This window comes from Chrysemys picta, chromosome 7, assembly GCF_011386835.1.
Source record: "Chrysemys picta bellii isolate R12L10 chromosome 7, ASM1138683v2, whole genome shotgun sequence".
Taxonomy (NCBI): Eukaryota; Metazoa; Chordata; order Testudines; family Emydidae; genus Chrysemys; species Chrysemys picta.
In genome coordinates, this window is record NC_088797.1 from 8,693,251 (window position 1) to 8,707,019 (window position 13,769).

At 42.9% G+C, this 13,769-nt stretch overlaps 1 protein-coding gene across 12 annotated transcripts in view; it reads right to left on the reverse strand.

Moving 5' to 3' along the window:
- The window catches only part of FRMD4B (FERM domain containing 4B), a 197,186-nt gene that overhangs the window by 32,007 nt on the left and 151,410 nt on the right, over window positions 1-13,769 (reverse strand). For 9 of the 12 annotated variants that reach the window (XM_024100169.3, XM_008179480.4, XM_065550722.1 and 6 more), the window contains 4 exons: window positions 8,133-8,216; window positions 6,530-6,595; window positions 5,199-5,256; window positions 3,804-3,890 (listed from right to left, as the gene is read on the reverse strand). In XM_024100169.3, coding sequence (XP_023955937.1) covers window positions 3,804-3,890; window positions 5,199-5,256; window positions 6,530-6,595; window positions 8,133-8,216 — 295 coding nt within the window. The remainder of the gene's footprint in view (window positions 1-3,803; window positions 3,891-5,198; window positions 5,257-6,529; window positions 6,596-8,132; window positions 8,217-13,769) is intronic. The other 3 variants (XM_065550723.1, XM_008179477.4, XM_065550726.1) reach the window with 1 other exon arrangement.

The window sequence follows — 13,769 nt, forward strand, 5'->3', positions numbered from 1 at the left end:
CCCGGATAGTTGGTGGGGCTGGAAAGCCTTCCTCAGATGAGGTGTTCCTTCAGGAACAGTCCCACTAACTTTAACAGGACTGCTCACATGAAGACTGGGCCCTTGATGACAAACTATGGTTCTGGGCCAGGTCAACACTCGTGCAAACGGGTAGCTCGCTTTATGGGACTGCTCACATGGGTAACATTACAGGCATAAGCGTTGGCCAGACTGCAGATTAAATATGTAGAGATTATTTCATCCATTTTGGTTTCAGAAGGTGCTTTCAGTGAGGGGCTCTTAACTCTGGATCTCACTCGCCTTGCTGATCCAGTCTATTGACCTTCAGTATGCTGTAGGGCTCATGTATTTACACATGGCCTTTTCTGCCTAGAGCTATTTGGGTGGCCTGAGATTCCTATATTTAAGGAGGAGGGTTTTTCATTGTCCTTTCGTTGGTATTGTGTCAATCCATGTGGGTCTACAAGTTAATGTGTTTTTTAATTGGAGAGTTTCTGATGAGTGCATGTTATCAATGGAAAACAATATTAAATAAAAAAACGGCAGCCGTCAATAGCAGCAGCGTTTACAGAATGTGGCGTGCAGGAATAGGCAGAATTCAATTACTGTGTTGGGACTTAGCCAGCACGCTGGGGATAACAATGTAGACTCCTGCTAAAAGTGCCAGACCTGAAACCTCAGAAGCTTTCCAGCCCCAGCAAGTATCTGTAGATGTTTGTACACCAAACAATCGTAGGTCTTGTCTACAATACAGGGGAAATTCGAGCTAAGCAAAGCAATTAGTTACGTGAATAGCATAACTCAAATCGACATAACTTAGATCTACTTACCGCGGGGTCTACACTATACAATGTCGATGAGGGAGCGTCTCCTGTCGACTCACCTTACTCGTCTCAATTCGGTGGAATACAGGAGTCGATGGGAGAGCGATCTGCAGTCGATATAGCGGGTCTTCACTAGACCCACTAAATCGACCGTCGATGCATCATTCGCCGCTAGTGGATCCCCCGGTAAGTGTAGACAAGCCCACATACATTTAAAAACAGGAAAACCAGCTTGCTGTTGGTTACCTTTTAACATGACATCTCTCTCTTACTCTGCTAATCAAACACACATTCACTTTTTAAGGTCTCTATCTTGGTGTGTAGATCACAATAGGGATTCCCTTAACTCCTTCCCAACTGGTTAAGGATATGTAGCAGGAGGACTTTTGATCCATGAGACAAACAGCAGGATAATTCTTGTGCAGGGCCTGCCATCTGAGCTATTGCCAGCCTGGCTCCATCCAGAAGGGCAAAGCAAGAAATTTCCTGAAAATCCAATGCTATCAGCATTTCAGTGCAGAAAGGTAGAGTCTACATGCTACATGGCTCATCCCTCTCCCCCACTGCCTGGAAAGATGATCATATTTGCTGGTTGTGGTGCGGAGTATCCACAGATTTAGACAGACATTTAGATGAGCCACACAGCCTCCTCTCCCTCTGGATAGATCTTCCCATATATTCACTGATTTGAAAACTTAATAAAAATGAATTTACACTGACTATTTCTAGCCAAAAGCAAACGGCAGAGGCTGACACGGAGTGTGAGTGTAATTCAACCTGAGCAAATGCCCTGCACCTCTTCTGTGTGAAGATGAACAGTTCTGCAATATATCTTAACCCCCAAATCTAGTCAGTATCCGATCACATCTATTTCCTTATGTATCCCTTTCTCCCTTGAAACTGAGCTCCCTAATTACTACTCTCACTGCTAACTTTAGCAGTTTGTTTCATATTCCAAACCTGGAACCACCCTTTGTGTAATGTTTGCACATTAATTTCTTCCTCAATGTTGGTCCATGACCTCGTGTTAAACTAAGTCACTGTTTCAAACAGCCTATTGGCATCAGACTTTCCAACGACCTTGATGCTTCTCCTCCCTCTTTGTTCTGTACTCCAAACTGGGTAGTTAAAATTACTGCAGGCATCCAAGTGGCACTGCTGTGAATGGTCTGCAAACATTTCCATTATAAAGCCTGGCACCGATTTGTACACAAAACTCCCATTGACTTTAGAGGGTGTGACACAGGTGTAATGGTGGCAAGATGTGACTGTTGGCATTTGGGCCCTGGCAACCTTAAAGAACATGGAGTTTCCCAAGCTGCCCAGCTGGTGTTGAGAACGGTAAGCCCATAGGTACAAAAGGAATTAAACTGAGAACTGGTTCAGCTGCACGCACACTTTCTTGCTCTGGGTGCTGGACATGACTGGCCCCATCTACCATGGTGTTGCAAGTGTTTGCAACAATGCCGAGGGGTGCCCAGAGGATGAGATTCCTAACCTCCACTTGCCGACCCATTTACTAATGTACTGTCTGTACTCAGCCAACGCTTGGGAGTACATCAGGCATGGTCATCCTTGTGAATCCGAGTTGATTTGATCTTTTACCAGTCTTGGCTATTTTATCATCTTACACCCAAATCAAACCTACTCTGTCACTGTGGTATGTGAACAGCAGAAAGTCCTGGGACTAAATAAAGGCCTTTCACTGGATAGAACAAGAGAGAAATTTAAGAGATTGATCTTGGTGACAAGTTAGCTCAAGAAAAGGAATCAATCAGTAGCTGATTGTCAAAAGGGAGAGGACAGTGACACCGTGTGGGTCTTATTAGCACGTTGAATTGCTACTAGTGGATCTCACACTTTCCTATAGCCATGTTTCTCGAAGCTCCTCCAGAATATGTGCCAGCCAATTCTGTTCCACAGGCTCACTCCTCCTGTGTAACTTTCCAGCTCCTGGACAAGCGCACAATGATCTAAACTGATCTGAAGTGACTGCTGGCAGCACGCACGCTCCTGTGAGCTACTGCCCAAAGCCTGGGGGCAGGAAGCACATCAGAAAACCAGTTCTGCATGAGGACAGAGGAGACACGGCTACAAGAGAGAAACCAGGTGTATTCCCCCGCACAGGACAACTCGCACACGTGACGAAACCTCCTCCACCTGTTCTAGGAAACCAGTTCTCCAAAGACCTCCAGGGCTCATTCCAAGCTCTGAATGGGACTTAATCAGTTGTTGAGCTGGAATAGTTCCCGCGCACATCACGTGCTGGGGCGGGATGACAGCTTGCCAGCAGAGGGGCCTGTGAGGGTGCGCTGATAGATGACTTGTAGGGAGCCAGCAAGGGAATACAGGGCCCTGTGCTTCGGTACCTGAGATTATTGGCAGGAATTACTCAAATACGCAGAGGGGGATGAGGAGGAAAGAGCAGCCTCGGATATTCAAGCACATGTTCTCAACCCACCGCCTACAGTTACACACATCCTGGGAATCAGCAGATGCATTGACTGGCCTGCAGCTTCACCAAGGATTCAACCAGCATCTCACCCATATGAGACACTGGACTGATCTTATGGCCTGATCCACTGATCCTCTCTCTCTCTCTCACACACACGTTCGTCAATGGAGATTCTGCTTGAGGGAAAACTAAAGCCAGGACCAATAACTCTGAACCCATTTAAAGCAGAGACCCCCAGCTACACCAAATTGCTTCATACTGTGGGATGACCTAGTGAGGTTGTTAAAAGTCCAGTAGCGAATGCACTGAGATCATCAAACTCATTAGAAGCACCTGTGAACCAAACTTTTGTACTGCACATTAAGAGTTTGCACTGTCTATCTGCTGGAGAGGAAGCATGTCTTCCCCTCCAGTTTTCCGGAATTCATGGTGTCTAAAGCTTTCATTTTCCTCAGGACTCTAACTAGCCATGGCTTTAAAAAAAAAAAAAAGCTGTATTTTGACATGGCAAAAAAACAACTTACTTTTCTAGGCTTGACTTTGTCTTGTAAGTCGTACTGTCCTATTCCTTTATAACTGATGCCAAGCCACCACGGGATTCCTTGTTTATCCTGTAAAATGGAAGAACACAAGAACCAAGATCTAATGAGGAGTTAAGAACCTCAAAGATTATATAGTATTTACCGATTTCCTTCTGTGACAAGTATCAGCGGGTTAGGAACACAGGAGGACTTTGCAAACAAACCTGCACTCAAGCAGTGAGACTGTGATGAAAGGGCTCTGCCATTGCCATCTCAGACGGAGCGAAGGAAAAAGGGAAGCTGTCTGTTGGCTGCGCAAGTGGACAAAAAGCAGTAGAGACGCTGCAACGTGTGGGCGGAGATCACTGCAAGTGGGACCGCGGGAGGGAAGGACGTAGGGCAGCAGAGGGTGTGGCCAAAGGCCGTGTACACAGTACAGATGCATTGCACAATAAATAAACAAATAAATGCAGAAAGGGAACAGAAGACTATGTCCAATACTCCTCACTCAATACACTGTAGTTAGAGACCATGATCCCTGCTGGATAGACACCCTTATATGCAATAAAGCTCCCCCCCCCATTTTTTTTGGCTCATGCTTTGCCCATTTATCCAGAATTTGTTTCCAATGTATTGACTAGTTATTAAACTATTCCCGTCCCCGCCTCAAAAACCTTTTCAGTTCTATAGAAATTTTGTTAGCATAATTTTGTTCAATTTTAACAAACTGTTTCAAATGTTATGGGGCTGTGAAGAAAGAGAATGCTGAGAGTGGTAATGGCAGCAGGATTTCACTAATTACAGGGGTGCATTTACACTGCAGCTAGGGGTATGTTCTGCAGCTGATGTAGAGGTACCTGCGCTAACCCTAAGCTAAAATAGCTCTGAGGGTGAGATGGTGTGGGCTGCACAGGCCTGCCTGACCCTCTTGGTATGTATTCAATTCTGCAGCCTATGCTTAAGCCCATGCAACTGTGTTCTTACTGCTTCCTTTAGTGAGCTAGGTAAAGTACAATTAGCACATGTGTGTCTGCATGAGCTGAAAACCACACCACTGGCTACAGCATTGTACCTTTAGTCTTTTCTCTGTTACATTTTTCTAATCTTGATTAACAATGCACCAGGCCTCTGGAGAAATGTAACTGCTTAAAAGTTAGAAGCGATATCCAGTTTAATCAGGATGAGAGGGTTACAGGGGTCTTTTTTTTTTAAACATTTAAAGATTCCCTTCTGCCTTCTCTGTAAATGATTTGCAGTGCATCAACAACAAAACAGTTCTCTAAGAACACTGAAAAAATATGACTCAGAAGTCCAGTTTTTAATATTGACTGGCAGATGCTGTACAGTGAAACCGTTCCTTCAAGAATGTAATCATGTTATCTATGAACAATCACTAACCTTTACTCCATAGTAATGGACTCCATATGTAGGCAGAACTTCTACCACTTTCATGTACCTGTAGACAGATTTACAGTGCATCTGATGAGTTGCTCTGGAGAGAATAATGCCTCTTAACATATCCTCTTTTACATATGCATTCAGATCAAGCCATTTAGCTTTTGCACATTAGGTGACGGGCTCAACACCCTCCATTGGGAACAGAGGTGAAATTCTGGCCCAGTTGAAGTTGATGGCAAAATTTCTGTGCACATGCAACAAATTTTTGAAAAATAAAGTAACTGTTCCCTGTAATTCCTCTTATCAAGAGTTGAGGAAGCTGAGACTAAAACTACATGTTGAAAGGTCTTTTCTGAAATGTTAGAATCATAGAACCATAGGGTTAGAAGGGACCTCAAGGGTCATCTAGTCTAAACCCCTGCCAAGATGCAGGATTTGTTGTGTCTAAACCATCCAAGACAGAATGTTGCAAGGAAAGAGCTGCCTACACTTATTTAATTCTGGTGACTTGGCAAAGTGAGAAGGAGAGTTATGGTAACATCACAAAAGAAGTGGTTTGAAGTAGCCATATTAATACAATTATGCCATTAAGGGTCTAGATGATTCAATACGTTGGTGATTCAATGGATTAGTGAACCTCTGAAAAGATAATTTATTCTGCATTCCTACTTAAAAGAGTCCTAGGACTTAATAGCAGGATTTTAACTGGGTAGGAGAGAGGTGCAGTCAGAGAACTGTGTGGGGAAACTTGCATGCTGTCTACTTCATATAACTATGTAGCTCTTCTCAAACATTTGGGCATATTACACTTTATACTATATTCGCCTCCACTCAGTGCTTTTAGGTTCTGAAATAAAGCTCAGCAATGGGAATCCGTTGACTTCAATTGGCTTTGGAATAGCCCCTAAGTCCCTCACCTTTTGAAAACCAAATTCAAACCATTTTAAAACAATAAATATATTTGTTATCCTTACACAACTCAAGGCAACATCCTCCTTCAGATATTGGGGTAAAAATTAACGGTTAGCAAACGAAGCTTGGAGGTCAATCCCTCTGGTACTGGTATTAAAATGAGGTCATAATCATTTTTTGCATATCGAAGATATTTAAAGGAGGTAAAACCTTAACTGGGGACTTGTGAAATGCAAAATTTAAGACATGGGTTAATGTAAATTTGCTGTTTGTATTAAACAATAACAATCAAAAATGTCATCGCTACAGATATGAATGGTAAAAGTCCACAACGAATGACTACAAGAACAGCATCATTCCCACGTATCAACAGAAAGTATTTCAAAAATACCCCCCAATTAAATAAGCGATACACTCACTGAACAATAGCTTGTCCTCTGGTCAGACCTTTAATTTTTATATAATGTTCAATTACTCTGTCCTCACTGCAAAACAAGCACAAAATCAATTTAGAGGCTCAGTGATTTTTATTTTTTTACATGCAGTAACTTTTGATGATATTCAAACCCATGCTCAGCATACACCAAAGATGCTTCATTGAACATTTCCCAGTAGTTTCAGTTCCATAATGACTCCAGTTCCATCCTTCATTATGCAGAATGAACCTTTTGTCTAAACCAGGGGTCGGCAACGTTCGGCACGCGGCTCGCCAGGGTAAGCACCCTGGCGGGCCGGGCCAGTTTTATTTACCTGCTGCCGTGGCAGGTTCGGCCGATCGCGACCCCCACTGGCCGTGGTTCGCCGTCCCGGGCCAATGGGGGCGGCGAGAAGCGGCGCGGGCGAGCGATGTGCTGGCCATGGCTTCTCGCCACCCCCATTGGCCCGGGACAGCGAACCGCGGCCAGTGGGGGCCGCGATCGGCCGAACCTGCCACCTCAGCAGGTAAATAAAACTGGCCCGGCCCGCCAGGGTGCTTACCCTGGCGAGCCACGTGCCAAATGTTGCCGACCCCTGGTCTAATCCTTACTACGGCATCCAATGTTCCAGAGTCTAATTAGCTCTTCATTTCAGATCAACCAGCTTTGTTACAGATGCTGCTGTAGAATAATGGCACTAATAGGATAAATTCATATCCAGTGCCTAAAGAACCCAGAACTTCAGACAGTGGCTGGTGCTGCATATGTCAGACAGAGAAAAGTTATAATGGATGTGTTAATTCCTACATATTCGTACAGGTTATTTTTATTCTCAGCCATGTAACAAATGAACCTATAGACGACCTATACCATCGTCACTCCATCATGTGTGTCTACATTTTGTTCTGCTGGAATTAGAAACAAAATACGCATTTGGACCTCTATCACTCTTGAAGACAAATGAAAAACAGGCCAAGTGATTTAGTTGCATAGCATATAATAGGAAAAAAAATGAATCCTTCTAAAAAGTATTAGTGGTAAAATGAGAAAAGCATAAGTTAGAGCCTAGAAATGAAATACAGCAGGCGATACTGTACCTGCATAAAGGGGATCCATTACAACATAAAAGTATCTTATTGTTTAATACTGTTTCTTCACAACCCAAATGCTGAGCTGTATTTCTTACCTAAGGACACATGCTAGAGATGGACTCAAGGCACAAAACTCTATCTGGCTCTGCATTTCAGACACCCCCAGGCCTGGAGAATTGTTTTGATTCACCCTGCTATAAACAATGGGTGCCATTTGCAAAATTCAGAGCTGGTCTGCAGTTTGGATTTCAAGTCTCCCTCAAGCTTGGTGATGTTCAGATCCAGAGATTTTGTTTAACCCCCGTCACAAAGGTAGGGGCTAACAAACACATTTAGATCCAGAACTGGGTTTGGATTCAGGACCTCTAGAGGCTGGATGTGTTTAGATACAGGACTTGGGATCAACCCCATTTATAACACATGCTAGAACCTTTACAAACAGTGTGCAAAACTGACGTAGTAATGGCCACTAATTGCTACTAATATTTACATTTCTATACTAGTGAGAAGCTTACCAGTAAGCGAGTGAGGGATGTTCCTGCAATGTCTTGGTAGGAAAGGCAGGCAGTGCCTTTAAATCTTTTCTTGTGTTATCATCACTAAAAATAAGAATGGTACAAAAGTTACTGCTGCTAAATCACAGATGCAGTCATTAGTTTCCAGAAAAGGAAAGAGCCATTGGGTATCAGCTACCTAAGAACATGTTCATTTGCACCATATTCCAGCTCCCTTAGCAATGTAATTCTATAGGCCTTCTGACATGACAATTCTGTAAAATACTGTCCTGTACACCAGTGTTATCATTCACTGTGAGCACAATATCATGGCTAATGGAAAATTAGGCTGCTGAAGAAAAGAAGAGATGGTATTTATCCATCTTTTAAAAAATACCGTTGATTCCAGGCAGAATACAGGAAACCTGCCCTGAGCATTTGCAGAAAGGAAACCTTTTGCCTGATTGACCATGTTGTTTTCAAGGTTTTCAGCAGAATTTTTGTTCAGCCTTTAGTTAGAAATCCACTCCTATTAGGCAACCCATCTATTCCAGGCATGAAAAATACTAGGGCTGGTCAAAAAATTTCTAACCAAATATTTTTCTGTTGAAACAAGTTTAGTCAAAATCAAAATGTTCTGCAGAGGGGAAAAAAGACACGAATTTTGGTAAAATTTCCGTGGAGAAAACCTAAATGAAATGTTTTATTTTGGATTGACTTGAAACTACAATTCCCATGAAACGCTGCAGAGGCTTGGGTGGACACAGAGATTAACATCAACCTGACCCGAAATAAACTGTTTTCAATTCAGGTTGGCAAACTGAAATGAAACATTTCAATCAGGGAATGTCAAAATGTTTGTTTTGATTGAAAATGTTGAAACCAAATGGTTCGACCTCTATAACAGAAATTTTTCTGAATTTTTAATTCTGTGAAAAGTTTGGATATTTTGACTTTTTGGCCTAATTTGGGACAAAAACCATCATCAAAATATCAGAAATTCCATTTTTGACCAGTTTTAGAAAATAGTTAATATTCTAGTCAAAGTAAATACAGCACGCCTCAGTTTTTGAAGAAACAAACTGGCACCCACTGAAGCTGGCAATAATAGACGGCACGGAAATGGTTAACATTTTCTGTTTACATGCTCCATTAATCAATCAGCTGAAACTTGCACGCCTCATTTCTGCAGGATTTCTGCATGCTTTAGCCGTGGTAGGAACAGGCATAAACATGACTTTTCCATGTAAAGAATGCACTGCTCTGATTCATTAACACTGGCCTAGATTTCTGAATTGAACAATCTGGGTGACTTCCCGGAGGAGTTGTTCATGTTTCTGTTTTAGAGCCATGTTGCCGATCAGACTCCAGTTCAAGATTTTGTCTCAAGTCACATTCCAGTTCTTCCTTCAGAATTTCTTGGTGTGTGGGCCACTGTGCATTGCTGGAGAGGAGCGCGGCATAAAAACTGCAGCATCAGCACCGATCTTGTAAGCTGTATCTAGAGAAAGCAATGCAGGCCCAAGGCAGCACTAAAAAGTCGGCTTCTTGGAAGTGTGCTCAATGCTTCTGGCAGGTGTTACGCTGAAGGCACTGTAAATTAAAGCTCTGTGTTTATACAGAGCATGGGCTAACAGCACCGCAAGCTTCTTCCACATCACCCTGACAATGTGTCAACCCTGACACAGAGGCGCCTCCTCTAGGGATGAGGCAATGAACCTCATTTTATTCTTCACCGCCTCTGCTGAAGTTGCCACCACGGGTGGCCTATCATACCAACTGGCTTCAAGTTTTATTTCTGAGCTTCCCACAACCAGTTCTCTTGTGCCAGGAACATGCGCAGCTCTTGGTATTGTGGCCAGCACATGAATGCCACAAAACATGAATCTGTGGAGAAAAATCAGAATCTTTTTTTTTTTTTTTTAAACTCCCAGTGTTGTCCACTCTCATGATATTTGGAGGTTTTTTCCTTAAAGTCCCAGCGGCTGAGATTAACAGAGATTACATGGGAATCTCAGCTTCCATTTAAACCAACAAACAAAAAACACTCAGTAAGTTTCTAGCTCTCAGGGTTGTGGAGAAAAGTCTTGAAAACATGACCCAAGTGCATTCTAAAGGCTCAGAAACCAGAACGCAAATAAAAAGAACCCACTTGGTATTTATTTTTGTTTTAAAATCTCATGGTCTTTAAGCCAGTCGCTTGATTTTTTTTTTAGCACTCTAGGTTGGCAACGCTGAACTCCACTGAAATATACTGGATTGGAAGAGTTTTAGAGGAAAATGAGAGCTATTTTCCTCAATGAGGAGCTGTTTCCTACATACAGATATTTAGGCCACAGTCTTCACAGCTGTGGGAAGTCTAGTGTTCAGCACCCAAATCCGTATTTAGGCCCCTCGTTTGGGAGTTTTGTCACTGTGCTTAGGTGCCAGCAGGATTGGGGTCTGAAGTAGGTAGCTTGATTTCCACAGGTGCTAAACCTCACTGAATTCAATGGGTGCTCAGCATCTCTGGACTCCAGGCTACTCACGTAGGTGCCTGTATGAGTCACCGACATTTGAAAATGTTAGCCTTAAGATGTAGGCTCTGAGCTGGGGCCGGCTTTCTGCTCCACTGCAAGGTCTCTCATTTCAGCATATGGTGGGGTAGTAGGCTAATCTATTAACGTTTGATCCTCATCAGATATCAAGAGACGGGATCCAATCAAGTAAATATGGCCCTGGATGCTGTAACTGTTGAAATATCTGCAACCTGACCTGAGACTGAGCTTTACATTGCCTGCTGCCTTTCTGTCAGGATGGACAGCACTCGCTCTGCCCTCCGGGGCTGGTCTGCCCTCCACAGGTCAGTTTTGGAGACCCCCTAGTGGCTATCGGTAACAACCTTTACGCAAATCCTCCACACTGAGACCATCGGCTCATTTCGCAGGCCGCTGAAAACTGTTCTGCAGTAGCAATAAATTGCAATCACGTGCAGGACCTCGACTGGACTTGAAGTGGCAGCTTAGCGGTAAAGGTTCTGGGCAGGTCCCCAGCTAGTGTACGTCAACATAGTTTGACTGAAGTCAACAGAGCTCTGATGAATTGCACTGGCTGGGGATCCGGCCTTCTGGCTGCAGAACATAATCCCCTGATGCACCCAGTTCCCCATAAATATAAAGAATAAAACAATTTTTGTCTGGCTTTGGCAGTTATCCCTTCCTAGGGTCCCAAGCTCACATCCTGCCATCCTTCCATATGCCGTTTGACAGGTGTGTATTCCATACAGCATTTTGCAGCATGTCTCCTGGAAGTACAAGACTACTGTAGGGGAGTTTGGTTGTTAAACAGAAGGCCTCACATTTCTAACGGCCATGCTGAGTTCCTTTCTCCATAGCCATAAGGTTAAACCTCTGGAATTTATGGAAAAAATGAACGAAAAACTTGGGGAAAAAGGGTGCGTCTGTCTGCTTCCTTCCTCATGTAACTTCCCCCTGGAGTAAATTGTACAGCTTGGCATTTAAATGGCATCAAGCTGCTGACTACACACTAGGGATTAGCATTTGGGATGATTCACAGCTTCATGGAGAGTGAAAAACTGGGAGTCGGACCTCTCCCCTCCTCCCCAAAAGTTCATTATCACTTCTCCCTCTGGACAAAGCATGTTCTCCCCCGACCTTTAGAATCACTACTGCATGACTTAATAATAGACACAGCTGTTTCTCAGAGATGAGGCGTCCAGATGAAAGTAGCAATGATTTGAATGACAGGTTGGGGTTTGGTTTTACAGGATCTGGAACAAGAGGTGAAATCACGAAGAGGGGGGACTGGGAAGAAACTCCCACTGCTCCACTGTCGAAACTACCCACCCAAACAAAGAGTAAGTCACTTTGAGCTGTAGCTCAGCGTGCCTCGCTTTGAGCAGAATTCTAAAAGCCTCTCTCTGAAAAATGACTCTATCTGGCTGAATTTGAGGGTGGGTGGCGGTTATGGTAGGCAGTGGGTTGTTTGCAGTTGGTGATAACACAAGCCAGCCCTCTTAAGAGCAATGGTGGAATTCCGCTGTCAGGACTGGGGGGCCCCCTACTTGCATTTAATCTGACCTCCAGTACCAAGGGGCTTCTTCATGAGTCAGCCCTGTTGGTTCCTGGCACCATTCCAACACTTAAAATGCCCAGGGTCAACAGGGCTGAATTTCTTTGGCAAAAAAGTTTGTTTCTCTCCGAGGAAGAGAATATGAAACAAGCTCATTTGAAATATTGTTCCCCCAGGAAGAGAATGAAAGAAAATGTGCATTTTCTCCTTTCTTTTCCATCCCACCACATGTATACGGAGACAAAAATTGTCCCCTAGTGTAAATTTAACATAACTTGAATTGATCACCATCACCTGGATGGGAATACCCCAATTCTGAGATTTAATAAAAATCTACATTATGCGCTTCTCACGGCACAACGTTTTAATTTGCATTCTATGTATCGTCTCTATTTAGTTTTCTGAAACAATGTGAACCAGCTTAGGGCAACATACTGCCCCTGATCTGTACGTACAACTCTTACTGGTCTTAGTGAATGTGCTGTGTGTGGATTGAGTCCCTACAAAAACCCAAACAAACCGAACAACAAAATCCAAACACATATTGTGCTATGAGCAGAAAATCTAATCACACACTAACTACCATGTTTTTCTTATAGTAAGTCTGGCCCAACTTTATCTGCCTATCGAAACCCACCTTATACCAGAAACCAGGTTGTGGCTAAAAATTTTAGCTTTGCACATAAATCCCCATTAGAATTTTAAGAGGAATTTAAGTCAGACAATAATGGCACACTTCACTGGAAGTACATTACTAAGAATTAAAAAAATTAAAAAGGATTCATAATCTATTTGCACTCTCAGGATGTGTATCTTCACAGCTTGTGGTTTCATGATACAACACTCCCTGCTAGCCAAAGATTTACTGACACGACAGAACTGTGCTAATTAGAACCATTTGTCAATAGGTGCCCAGCCTTTTCCTTGTGCCCACTGTGTCAAATAACAATTTATTTTTGTTGCTAATGCAGTAACTCAAGGTAAAAGCTTTGATGGAACAAGATGTGGTTAATGAGATTATCATAGAATGTGGAGCATGAAGTACAAAAGCAATAGGCACACCCAAGACAGCACTAACCAACACACCAATTACATTTGATATGGCAGAAAAGTTCAACATCTCCCATTTCTCTGTAAATCTTAACAACTTCTTGGTAAGTCTGGGATGTATCATAACAAAATGATATGAAGTGTTTTCGTCACTCCGGAATTGTTTTGCAAACACACGTCACATAAGACAGGAAGGGATTCAGATAGAGGAGATTCGGACAATAGGGTTTGGGATAAATGGGAGTATACAGTAGGCACAATCTTGGCTGTGTGTGTGAAGGGATTGGAACATGCAAGAGACAATACAATATTGCCATGTATTCTATACACGGGAAATTTTCTATTAACATTTTTCCCTCTTGTTCTTTTAAATGTTTTGTGTTAGAAAAAGAATGGTGCACACCCAAATTGAATACTAGAAATGGGATCTGTAATTTCTCTGTCAGGAGAATGGTTAGATTACTTGGTATATTCTGACACTTATCCCGATTCTTGAGAATTGCCAACTCCTTTAACTTTACAAAGATTGACTACCAC